Source organism: Pteropus vampyrus, unplaced genomic scaffold (assembly GCF_000151845.1).
Source record: "Pteropus vampyrus isolate Shadow unplaced genomic scaffold, Pvam_2.0 Scaffold316, whole genome shotgun sequence".
NCBI lineage: Eukaryota > Metazoa > Chordata > Mammalia > Chiroptera > Pteropodidae > Pteropus > Pteropus vampyrus.
Window position 1 is genome coordinate 63679 of NW_011889097.1, and position 12934 is coordinate 76612.

Sequence of the window (12934 nt, forward strand, 5' to 3'; positions counted from 1 at the left end):
TTCTGTTGCTTTATGAAATATTAGAGACTAAAGGGAACGATTTTGTTTTTAGATGAGAGAAAAGTGTCGGAGTACTGTAGACACGGAGAGCTCTGAATAGAGGCAGCTACATCGGAACTATGCCCTGCTTATCCTGCTTAGCTCATCAGGCAGAATTCAGAACCGACCCCAGCCTGGGTGGGGAGATGAGTATGTGGATGCTAACCCAATGCTGGTTCCACATCCTGCAGAGCAGCTATCCCGCCCCACCGATCGCCAGCCAACATGAAAGACCAGAGAAAAGAACTCAGGTCCACTGGGTCTCCCACTTCACCATCTCTCCAATCTACTCACGAACAATTGTCCATCACTTTCTGTGTGCCCCAAGCTGTATGGAACCCCCAGGGAAATTAGAAGGCAGACAACCCAGCCCCTGGGCCTTAAGAAGCTTGCAATTAGTTGAGAAGAGAAGACGGTCACACACGAACAGACAATATTACAGGAGCTAAGAACAGATAATGTCGGCCAACAAGAGAAGTGCCTAGATTCCACGTACCAAGAAGTGGTACAGACCGTGAATGCTTTGACTCCAGAGTAGGGAGAGATCATTTTAAGCCTGGAAAGGGTGAAGTCTTTACAAAGGAGCAGAGTTTAGGGAGAATTAGGCTGAGCTGGTGACCAAGACTGGGGCTGTCCTCAGACAGAGGTCAGGACACTTCATCTCTGTCCCTCTGGAGAAGAGCAGCCCAGCGTGGAGACTTCCTATAGGAAGATAAAGGTATGGAGGTGACAGCAGAGGCCAATCACGGTGCAGGGCCCAGAATGTGTCCAGGAAGAGAAGAATCTGTCTTTCTCCCCTGGAAAAGAAAGGTTCAGAGCACTCCCCCTTCTGGATCTACAAGGCAGAACACCATCTAAATCAGGATCCTCTAAGAACTGAGGTTGGCGGGTCCTTCTGCAGCCTGGACTCGGGTTAGAAAAGCAGACAACAGAACAGGGACCCCCAGGAAAGGCTCAGACTGCCATCACCAGCAAACGTACCAGGAACATCTCGTCTGCTGGTCATTGGGGGTCGAGGGGCTTATAATCCAGTTGGGAGAGCAGAAAAAAGACAGCACAATGACTGGAGAAGGTACATAAAGGTTTAGGATCAAGGTCTCCATACCTCGCAAATCGGTATGGGACTCTAAAAGCTTCTCCTCCCATCTTGGTTGGGAGACAGGGCCTGGCCTCTCTCCGGGGCTTGTGAGAGGCAGCGGGAAGAGGTCCCGTCCAGGCAACCCCCAGGGGTGGTTGCTACGGAATTTCCGTGCTGGGCACTTGATGCTCAAAGCCCTGGTTCCCAAGAGACCCAGCACCACAGCAACCACACCAGGAAACTGGGCCAGCTGAGGGCTTGAAAGAGAGAAGATGGGGAGAGGAGGAGGGAAGGGGGGCAGGGGAGGAGGAAGGGGGCAGAGCCTGTCAGACTGACTCCTGACAACCGTGGCCTTCTACGTAGGGCCTCCATGGCCTGAGAGAGGGGCTCGTGAGTCATCATTTGGAACACCTCAGCCTGACCTTGAAAATTTCTTGTTTTCACTCTGTATCCCAGGAACAAAGGACAATTTCAAGTCTTCACAGATGTGAAAATTTTCATATTCACACCAGTGTTCTTAGTCTAAATTAGCTTTGGAGGGGCAGAATCAGATGAGGAATCAAATGAAGGAACGAGCCTCAGGGCACACCACCCAAGGGCACATGCATATGTGTGTTTACAAACACGCATACACACTCACATTCACACGTACACACATACAAACTCACACACACAGGTATACGCGCATTCTCTCTCTCTCTCTCTCTCTCTTTCTCTCTCTCTCTCTCTCTCACACACACACACACACACCACATGCACAGAATCCACCTAGAGCGATGGTTCAGAAGGAAAAGTCTAAGCCTCAGGAGAATCAAACTCCCCACGAGCTCCTACAGGTCGACAGTCACCTGTCATCCCAAGATGAGGATTTAGAGTTCTCGAAGGCCTCTCGGCCCCCAGACTTTCCTACCAGGCTGAGGGCCAGCAGACAAAAGAGTCTCCAGAACAGGGGCCATCTGCCCTTGGGAGCCCACCTGTGGGACTGGGGCCCCTGAATTCCTTCCCACGCCTCCCTGGCAGCTGCCCAAAGTGCCTCCTCTCCTCTCGAGGGAGCCGCTGCACCTGGTGCTCCAGACCAGGCTGCTCTGCACACGGCTGTCTGCTCTGAGCCTCCGCTTTACCACGCCCCAGGTGACCTGTGCAGAAGTGAGAAGCCACCCCCCACCCCGCTCCTCTGGGGTGCGTCGGTCACAGAGTCATCATCAGGAACTTCAAGCTTATGCAAACGCCACTTCAGGCTCCCAGAGGGCGAGTGCGGGCCCACCACCCCAACCAGGCTCAGAGGCACAGGTCACTGGCCCTCACTCGTCCTGGGTCTCATCGTCTGTCTCTGAGCCGCAGAGCCCAGGCCTTTGCTGGCTCTCTGCTGCCCCCATGTGGCTTCCTCATGGGGCTGCCTGACGCCGGCCAGTGCCAGCCAGGAGCCCCTTTCAGACACTCAGGGCCTTCCACTGCCTGAGTCCTAAACACCCCAGACCCTGCCCAAGACACCTCCGCCTTGCAAATGGAAGCTGAGCAAACCTCTCTGCTCCCAGCCTCTCAATGCAGCATGAGTTATATCCTGACGACTGGGCCTCCCTGAGCTGAAGAGGGCTCTCCCCTCCCCTCTGCCCAGTTCCCCCCTCCCTTCCCTCCTTTCCCCTTGGCTCCCCACCCAGGCCTTGCCAGCAGGCAGGAAGGAAGCTGTTCATAGCGGGGAGGGTGGGGCACTTCCAGCTCACACTGAACAACCCCGGGTTGGGCTATAAAGAGTCAGGGCCTTCCGCTCTCGTCACCCGCCACCCCCGCAGCCCCACAGCCTTATACACACTCCTGGGGCCAAGGCCTCTCCTCCCCCAAGGTCATGGCATCCCATCTCCAGCCCTGAAAGCTCTCCGCTCTGAGAGGGGAGGAAGGAGCAAGGTTTGCCTCCCTCTGAGGGAGCAGGATGAGCCAGGGGTCTGGCTACTCACCCACGGGAAGGTCTGTCACCCTTCCTGACCAGAGCCTAAGGGGTTGGGGTCTGAGCCAGCCTCCCCGGTGGCAGAAAACACAGTCACTGTCAGGGACCAAGGGGTCAGGCTCGCAAACAGGTTCTCTCCAAAGCGCCTTCCAGCTTGAAATCCCACCCTTTAAAACTCAAGTTCTTTCCTATCGGTGGAACGTCAACTCTGCAAGGTCTTGAAATTTTCGTTTTTTTCAGAAGTTACTCTTTAAAATGCAATCACTAATAAGAGCGTCAGCCACTGAGATGCACGAGCCTTAACACGGTAGCGGGATCGCTGACAAAGAGCAAGGTCGAGAGAGGAGAACAGGGCAGGGCCCTGGGGAGGGGAGGGAAAGCCCATCCCAGAGGTGGAAGAATGAAGAACTGTCAGAGTCCCCTGGGGGAGGCGTGGACACGTGGTGCAGCGTGGACACAGCCCCGCCAGGCCATGGCTCCCTCTGCCCAGACCCACGCCAGTTCAGGCCTGCCCACGCGTTTGCGGCGAAGCAGGCCGACGTCCTCGACACAGCTACTCGGTGCAGGGTACTCGTGCCCGGCTGCGGAGCATGCAGAAGGGGCGCTGAGCAAGGCCTCCCAGAGGAAACATACCAGGGCCGCGTGGGTCGGGTCACCCGGGAAGTGGCTGAGAAGGGGTTGGAAGCAGAAGAGACTGTCTGGGGTACTGCCTGTGAGAGATGATGGGGAGGCCGGAAAAGCCTCGGGAATGAGGTGCAATCTCGACCTCTACGGAAAGAGGGAGAAGGAGGAGGACTGGGTGGCGAGAGCCTTAGACCATTTCTGAGAAGCTCTCCACCAAGCCGATGGGAGCACTGCGGAAAGACTGCCCACCGAGGAGTCTCAGCTGGGCTGACGCAGTGAGCCTGTCTGCCGCCCCGGGGCTCAGTGACTATCTGAAGCTTCAGGGAAGCCTGAGGCCTTGGGGTACATGCTGGGTAGGTTCTGAAGGCATTGCAGCTGGGAACTGCCTGCCACCTGCACCTCCTGCAGCGCATTCTCTCTTGAAGGGAGATCTGAGCAGGACACATCCAGAGCCAACAAGGCTGGGCCGTGAGGAAGGGGAAGGAAGGTTTCCTTTAGTCGGAGGGCGAAGGAGGAGCTGGCGGGGACAGCACAGGCAAGGGCCCGGGAGGCAGGAAACACGAGGACTGTTTGGGAATCTGCGAGAAAGCCCGTTTGTCTGAAACAGAGGCTGTGAGCACCACACTTGGAGAATGGAGGGTCAGGCCAGTGTATTGGAGTGGCCTTGGCTTGACGATCTCAGGGAAAGCCAACGCGCGAGGCAAGCCTTGCTTTTGAGATGAAGCTGGCAGAAGTACAGAACACAGCTAGTCTCGAGAGGAAGCCCAGACATCAGGAGAGCACGGGAGGGGCTGTGGTCAGCGATGCAGGCAAGGGGTCATGAGGACCTCAGCGTCGGATGCCCGTCTCACCTGGTCCCTGGGGAGGCCGGCCACAGGTCCGTTAACTGGAAGCTGGGAAAAGGAGTTCTCGATCCTGCACTTAGGTGACGGCTCAATAGGAACCAGAGACGGGGTCAGATGTCTGAGTGGTGGGGTCTGCCTGCCATCGCCTGCCCCAAGGGAAAGGGGGATGGGCGGGGTGAGGCCTCGGGCTCCGGGACCACGGGCTGGTCTGGACGGAGCCTTTCCCCTTTGCCGACAGACGGGCAGCACAGTTCTCCAGGCCTCCAGGAGCTCGGGCTTGTCCGTGTTTACAAGGACCCCTCGCCCTCCTCCTTGGCAGACCCTACTAATTCCACGGTGTGACCCCAGAGTTCACAGCACAGCCCATTCCTTCCGCTGATCTGCTGGCCCGACCCCCACCCAGGCCCACCCGAACCCTACCCTCCACTGTTTTCCGAAGGAGTCCAGCCAACACAAATCCACATGTTTGTTTGTCTGCCTGTCTGCCTCTCCCGGGCTCTGCCTGCCCCAGAATCTCAACTTCCGTTTCTTTCTTGCAGTTTCCTTTGGTCTCTGTGGTCTCAAATCCACGAGGCTTGGACACCTATAGATCCAGATGCCCCAGCTCATGGGCTTTTTCCAGCCCTCGAAATGTCTTAGAACTACAAACCCCAGCATGCACTACTCTCCAAGGTGCCCGAAGAGTGTTGCCGTGCACCACCTACATTCTGGGAATTGTAGTTTCCCTAGTCTCGCTCTCTTGCTAGGGCTCCAGGCTCTCCCCAGTGGGCAGTCCCTGCCTAGTCTATCTGCTGACCTACTGCCCCCAGGGATGCATGCGTCACTGAATGACAGAGTGGGGGTGGAGGCCCTAAATGGCAGCTTCCTGCAATTTTGTGTCCCCCACTTGAGTCACTGGAGGGCGGGGGTTCAAGGAAATTGGGGCTGGGAGGGGAAGGGATACCCTAATGCCATACTCAAGGACAAAGTGTCACTGCATCCGCTCTGGTCTTGTGTCCCCGAGAACCCAAAAGAACTCGAAGGCAGGGATCCGGGGAGGCTTAGATATGAGGGAGGTGATAAAGAGAGCTTGGGGCAACCCTAAAAGTCCCTGTGGTCACAAATAGTCTGAGACTCATCCCTTCCTAATGACGCAGTGCTCACTTTCTGCTCAGGGTGTGGCCAGCAAGGGCCAGGTGGACGGCCTCCCCTGGTCAGACGCCACAGAGGGGCCTTTCTGACCTTCTGGTTGCCCACTCTGCCGCTCCCCGTACCACAGCTGCTGCACCGCAGCCCCACAGCACCGCTGGACACCTGGGTTCCCACTTACCAAGCCTGGCCCTTGGAGCGGAACCCCGGCGTCCGGCTCCCCTCCCTCTGGGCCGGAGGGCGTGGAGCCGAGGCTGTAGAGCCTCCCAGCTGCCTTGTTCCTGTCCCATTGTGTGTGGGACAGGGGCGGGGCAAGGGCCAGCACCGGAGAGCCCCCTCCCCTTCCTAAGGAAAAGGCCCGGGCTCTGCTCCGAGCAGCAGAGCTGAAGTGAGGCTGACATGGGCAACTTGAAGAGCGTGGGCCAGGAGCCGGGGCCACCCTGCGGCCTGGGGCTGGGGCTGGGCCTCGGGCTGTGCGGCAAGCAGGGCCCAGCCTCCCCGGTGTCTGAGCCCAACTGGACGCCAGCACCTGCACCCCTGCCTGAGCCAGACCACAGGTGAGGGCCACAGTGGCCAGGAGCAAGTGGTAGGGGCGGGAGGCGGGTGTCAAGACCTGAAGCCCAGAGCTTGGAAGGGCTGGGGTCTGCAGCCCAGCCTGGAGGGCCAGCTTGCCAATGCAAAAATGCTGTCCGTGTGGACAGAACAGGATGATCAGACAAGAGGCCGGGGGCAGGGCCAGCAGGCGACACGTGAAAGTCGGAGGTAAGGGAGCCAGCTCACCAGATTTGAATGGCCAGGGTTTGAATGCCGCTTTTCCACCAAGAGCTGTTTGACCTTGCGCAAGTTACTTAACCTCTCTGAGCCTTGCATTTGTATAAAACAGGGACATAGCGCACTTAGTCCCTGGGGTCGTTGTAAGGTCCGAGCTCACAGCAAGCCTTCCACGAATGGCGATGATTATTTAACAGAAGAAAGGAGCTGGGGGAATAATTCTAGGACAGCGAGAGTTCGGGTCTCACCGAAAGGGCAGAGCTGGGGCAGGAGACACAGGCCGCTGGGGTGGGAGCCGAGAAGACACAGCAGCTAGCCCTTTGCCCCGCTCGAGGCCCCTCCTCCTGATGGCCACACACCCCAAAACTAAGCCGGCAGCCCCAGCCCCCAGAAGGGGCCTCCTTAGGGCAGAGGTTCCTGGAGAGAGGAAGGCCACCGCGGTGGGAGGCCAGGTGGGGTGCCAGGCCAGGCAGGGCTGCTGGGGAAGGGCTCCGCACAGGCGCGCCGGGGGCCCGAGGCCCTCCCTTCCTCCCGGAGGCTGGCCTGGCGGCTCTGGGAGGAAGTGATAAGGCCTCCGAGGCTTCCCTTCACACGATGGCTACTGTCCGGAGGGGTGGGAGTGGGGAGGGAAATCTGGGCTGAAGAGTCCCCGCTGGGCTCAGGCTGGAGCCTCTAACTAACTCCTCAAGGTAGGGCTCATCGCAGTTTCGGGAGCTGGACACCCCATGTCCAGAAGAGGCGAGGTGGGCCCTGCACAGGGATGAGGACCGGCCTTGGGCCAGGGACTCAGGGGCTCAGGACCATAGCCCCGACGGCACCGGGTCTGGCTGAGCATCAGGAGGCCTGGGAAGGAGTCAGGCTGGCCTGGGCATGGAAGGGACCAGCTCTGCCTGTGTGGCCTCCGGCGAGATAATTCACTTCTCTGAGCCTCAGGTCCCTCATCTGTAAATGGGATGCAGATATTGCCTGCCTCCTAAGGTCATGAGAGGAGAGAAAATGCAAGAAGCACGTGGCAAGCAAGCAACAAATCATTGGGATTATTAATGCCGTCGGAGGGGTCTCTGGGGTACGCCCAAAAGGAAATACATTCCACCTCCATGACCCCACCCTGGCTCTCAACAGCCCCCCGCCCACCCGGTCCCCGGAGGGGCCCAAGTTCCCTCGCGTGAAGAACTGGGAAGTGGGGAGCATCACCTACGACACCCTGAGTGCCCGGGCACAGCAGGTAAGGTGGGAGCCCCCCATCATAAGTTGAGGGCAGTCCCTCCTGAACTGGCTGGAGGACAAGACTGGGAAGAACCAGAGGAGCTAAGGGACGTGCAGGGGACTTTGGTGACAATCAGCTTCCAGCCCTTGCCCCAAGTTCTGCCAGGGTCCCGCCCTGACCCAGCCCACCCTCACCCCTGTTTCCAGTCTCGGCCCTTGCCCTAAATCTGCACCGCCCAGGACCCACCCTCCTCTGCCCTCCCACCCTGGCGCCTGACCCCTGACCTCCCACCGTGGCTCCTGACCCCTGACCTGATCCTGACCTTTGTGCTCCCTGCTCTCTCCACCTCTGCCCCCCGCCGCGATCCAGGACGGACCCTGCACCCCACGACGCTGCCTGGGCTCCCTGGTATTTCCACGGAAACTGCAGGGACGGCCATCCCAGGGCCCCCCACCCCCCGAGCAGCTGCTGAGCCAGGCCAGGGACTTCATCGACCAGTACTACAGCGCCATCAAGCGGTGTGACCCGGACCTGACGCCCACGCCCACCCTTGTCCTTCCCCGACCCCCATCCTGAATCCGCCCACACGGAGCCTGAGCTCAGCACCCACCGGCCTTCCCCCAGCGCCCTCAGGGAGCCTGGGGCCCTCCCCAGCCCACAAGACTCCCTTCTGCTCCCCTGTCCTTCGCAGGAGCGGCTCCCAGGCCCACGAGCAGCGGCTTGAGGAGGTGGAAGCCGAGGTGGCAGCCACAGGCACCTACCAGCTTCGGGAAAGCGAGCTAGTGTTCGGGGCCAAGCAGGCCTGGCGCAACGCTCCCCGCTGCGTGGGCCGGATCCAGTGGGGGAAGCTGCAGGTGTGGCTGGCTAGCAGGCTCCCAGGATGGGGTGGGGGACACGAAAGACGAGAGGAGGGGTGTGGCCGCTCTGAGGCTTCCCTGGGGGGTCCCGAGCAGTAGGGAGATCTCTGCCCGTTTCCTTAGAGACCAGCACGTAGCTAACACCTGGCCATTAATACCTGGTCGTGAAGCCCCATGGCAGTGCCTTACAGGAGGACACCCAGACGCACCAAGTCTGTGAGGACAGCTGAGCTTTGGTCCCTGGGGGGTATTGTCAGAAACAGGGGCAACCTTCGGGAAGAGACTGCTGCTTGCCCAGTCCAGGCCCCTCACCCCAAACACATCACTCCCCCCCAGTCCCCCAGCACCTCAGCCCCACAGCCTCCCTGCCCCACCATGTGACTCAGAGCCAGCCTGGGCTGCTGGAACAGCCTGTGACACTAAGAGAGGAAAGCTGGCTCACAGGAGAACCCGATCCATGACCTTGGCCTCCTTACTGTAACTGATCACTGAAGAACTTAGAATAAAGCCACATGCTCTGTAAATCCCAAGGAGTCTCAGATAATAAGGATAATCCCGTCTGACGCTAGCTAGCAAAGCCCTCTAAGTTGTTCAAGGCTGGCGCTCAGCTCTGAACCCATCAGAGCGTCTATATTTGACTCCACTCTGCTACATCCCTCTCTGGGCCCCAGGCCAGCCACTGCCACCTCCTGCCTCTCACTAACCCAAGTCTCCTCCTCCCTGAGGCAGGAAAGGGACCTCCCAGCCTCCTGCTGGGGCCTCCACTCGGCCAGTCCAGACGGCTCCTCCTAGCATCAAAATGCCAGGATGGGCAGCGTCCCCAAAGGACATCTAGAGCAGCCACCCTCCCTTTCCATCGTCGCTGTGTTCCAGGAGAGTCAGAGGGCTGGCTGGGGCGCGGCAGGGCTGAGGCTTAAGCACCATGGATAACAGGGAGCTCAGCACCCACACCTCTAGGTGGCCTCCGCATCAGTTGGGGCCCTTCCCCAGGCCTCAGTTTGACAGTTCCTCCTGCGTCAAACTGAGGGTTCCTCCCGCGTGCCGGGCACCGAGTCAGCTTCTGTAGGCTGGAGATAGGCTGGAGACCAGGCTATCCGGGTGCGGCGTGCGGGGCAGGAAGGGGTCGGTGTGGGTGCAAATGGTCAAGGGGGCTCCCCAGAAGAGAAAGAACCGTGGCTCACAGCGAGTGACACCCCAGCCTTGGAAGTCTCCCCTGCCTTCCTTGCATTCCTGGGCTGGCCTCAAGTCCCCATCTCCCTCCTGTCCCCCTGCCTCGGCTGGCTCAGGTGTTTGACGCCCGTGATTGCAGCTCTGCTCAGGAGATGTTCACCTACATCTGTAGCCACATCAAGTATGCCACCAACAGGGGCAACCTCCGGTGAGTGTCCGAACCTGCCAGGCCAACCCCCACCCCCCACTCGCAGAGAAGTCGGAGCTCTGACCAGCTCCCCCCCACCTCCCCGTGTCAGCTCCGCAATCACAGTGTTCCCCCAACGCACCCCGGGCCGCGGGGACTTCCGCATCTGGAACAGCCAGCTGGTGCGCTACGCGGGCTACCGACAGCAGGACGGCTCGGTGCGCGGGGACCCAGCCAACGTGGAAATCACCGAGGTGGGCGCGGAGGCGGAGTAGGGGGAAGCGGTCGGCGAGGGCTCTGGGGTGAGGGGTCAGCGAAGCAGGGAGAGGGGCCCCTCACCGAGACGAAGAAGGGGAGGTGACCGATGCAGGGGTCCCTGAGACCCGCCTGCGGCCCTGCCTCCCGCAGCTCTGCATCCAGCACGGCTGGACCCCGGGAAACGGCCGCTTCGACGTGCTGCCCCTGCTGCTCCAGGCCCCAGACGAGTCCCCAGAACTCTTCACTCTACCCCCCGAGCTAGTCCTCGAGGTGCCCCTGGAGCACCCCACGTGAGCACGAGGGGGACCGGGTCAGGTGGGAGAGAGGGCTGCCGTGGGGGTGGCGGGCGGGCAAAGCCTCGCGGGAGACCTGACCGCACGCCGGCGCCCGCAGGCTGGAGTGGTTCGCGGCCCTGGGCCTGCGCTGGTACGCCCTCCCCGCCGTGTCCAACATGCTGCTGGAGATCGGGGGCCTGGAGTTCCCTGCGGCGCCCTTCAGCGGCTGGTACATGAGCACGGAGATCGGCTCGCGGAACCTGTGTGACCCGCACCGCTACAACATCCTGGAGGTGAGCGCCCCGCAGTGGGGGCGGCGGGCGGGGGCCTTCGACTCGAAAACAGATCCACAGAGCGTCAGCCGAGGGAGCATCCGAGCGCTGGCAGCGCGGGGTCGCCTCCCACGCCAGGACTTTGGGGGAGGGCCCTGGAAGCACCGAGGCTGCAGCAACGGGGGGGCAGGGGGTGCTTGCGTGAGTGCAGTTGACTCTTGAGCAAGGCAGGTTTGAACTGCAAGGGTCGGTTGGGGAACCAGCCTGTAAGTGGCCCCGCGCAGCTCAAATCCACATTGTTCCAGGGTCAAGTGTATATATACCCTTCTGGAGATAGGATCTATAGGCCTACAGCTTTCATCAGATTCTCAAAGCAGACTTTGCCCCCCAAAATGTTAAGACCCATTTTAGAGATGAGAAATTAAGGCCCAGGGTTGAGAAGCGACTGGCCCAGGGTCCCTCTCTGCTCTGCGGTGCCTTTGCAGACAAGAGCCTGAACCGGCCCCAAACTAGGCAGTGAGGCCTCCCGAGGCTACCTACCACCCTCCCTCCCGCCACGCATGAGCTGGAGACAAAGGCGCTCTCCATCCCCTCCCCACCGCCCCGCGCCTACCAATGCCACGCACCCTTGCCCCCAGGATGTGGCCGTCTGCATGGACCTGGACACCCGGACGTCCTCGTCCCTGTGGAAAGACAAGGCGGCCGTGGAAATCAACTTGGCGGTGCTGCACAGTTACCAGGTGCACAGGGCAGACGGGCCAGGGGGCGTGAGGCCCGGGGCGAGAAGGGAGGTGGCACTTAGGGACCGGGGCAGGATTTGGGGACAGCGGCAGGAGTTCTACAGTCCAACCGCCATGGGGCGCTCGGGGCCCGCAGTTCTGGGGACACGGCCCATCCCATTCCAGGTGCTGCAACGTGGGGGCCCGTGTGTGCCAGGAGCACAGCTGACGAGTGTATGCTCAGTAATTCTGGGGGCACACTGAAGTTTGTGGGACCCACTGGAGTCTAGGAACTCTAGTTCCGGGACCGAGGGTATGCCGAGCAAGGCAGCTTGGGGGAAACGGTGCCTGCTGAGTACTGCTATGGGGTCTCGAGAGTTTCGGATCTTGGGCTGGGGGCGCAGGGCATACAGATACCGGAGACTGCATGCTGAGCCTTGAGCTGCAGTTAGGGGGTGACGCAGGTTGAGGAGAACACAGTATTTGTTAGATTTGAGGTGACACGGAGCACAGGAGGGTTTGGGGTGACAAGGGTAGGGCCCGTAGGCTGAGTCTAAGCCCATCCCAACCCCCCCAAACCCCAGCTGGCCAAAGTGACCATTGTGGACCACCATGCCGCCACCTCCTCCTTCATGAAGCACCTGGAGAATGAGCAGAAGGCGAGGGGGGGCTGCCCTGCCGATTGGGCCTGGATCGTGCCCCCCATCTCGGGCAGCCTCACCCCTGTGTTCCATCAGGAGATGGTCAACTATTTCCTGTCCCCTGCCTTCCGCTACCAGGTACCCACCCCGCTGGCTTTGCCTGCTCTGACTAAGCAGCCTCTAAACTTCTGTTTTCTTGACTCGCATCCCCTTCCGCCCTCCTCACTCCCCTGTAGCCAGATCCGTGGAAGGGGAGCACAGCCAAGGGTGCCGGCATCACCAGGAAAAAGACCTTTAAGGAAGTGGCCAAGTAGGTGCCCTGGGAATGCTGCCCTTCCCCCAACCCGGGGAGCGGGGACCAGCCCCAGTGGTGGCACCAGCCCTCCACACTCACCACTTAGTGCCCCCAAGACCCTGCTTGGCCCGTGCGCTTGGGAGAGGCCCAGCTCCATGTACCTGATCGCCCTCACCTACCCCTGCCCACAGTGCTGTGAAGATCTCTGCCTCACTCATGGGCACCGTGATGGCCAAGCGTGTGAAGGCCACAATCCTGTATGGCTCTGAGACCGGCCGGGCCCAGAGCTACGCACAGCAGCTGGGGAGGCTCTTCCGGAAGGCTTTCGACCCCCGGGTAGGGCTGAGCACAGAGCGGCAGGTGTCTGGGGGGAGTGGGGGGTCCATTCGCATCCTCAGATGCGCCCTGGAGGACAGGAGAGAGTCACAAGTTAGGGCCCGCGAGGATCCTGGGGATCCACGGGGAGTCAGGGAGCAAGTCGGGGCCTGAGTCCAGCCCTGTGGGGTGTGTGGGAGGTGGTGGGGGGGAAGGGGACAGAGTGAGAAGGACCCAGCATCAGAGCCTCAATCCCCAGGACATCTGTCTTCTCCTTGCCCACAGGTCCTGTGCATGGATGAGTATGACGT

The 12934-nt window shown here is 60.3% G+C and overlaps 1 protein-coding gene across 1 annotated transcript in view; it reads left to right on the top strand.

The window, feature by feature from the left end:
- Positions 1-6055: 6055 nt before the first annotated feature.
- NOS3 (nitric oxide synthase 3) overlaps positions 6056-12934 on the top strand; it is a 17006-nt gene continuing 10127 nt past the window's right edge. The window contains exons 1-13 of the mRNA XM_011377573.1: positions 6056-6213; positions 7550-7652; positions 8004-8152; positions 8326-8488; positions 9778-9869; positions 9961-10102; positions 10257-10396; positions 10500-10674; positions 11292-11393; positions 11957-12151; positions 12250-12323; positions 12500-12644; positions 12909-12932. Of these exons, the coding sequence (XP_011375875.1) occupies positions 6056-6213; positions 7550-7652; positions 8004-8152; positions 8326-8488; positions 9778-9869; positions 9961-10102; positions 10257-10396; positions 10500-10674; positions 11292-11393; positions 11957-12151; positions 12250-12323; positions 12500-12644; positions 12909-12932 (1662 nt within the window). The remainder of the gene's footprint in view (positions 6214-7549; positions 7653-8003; positions 8153-8325; positions 8489-9777; positions 9870-9960; positions 10103-10256; positions 10397-10499; positions 10675-11291; positions 11394-11956; positions 12152-12249; positions 12324-12499; positions 12645-12908; positions 12933-12934) is intronic.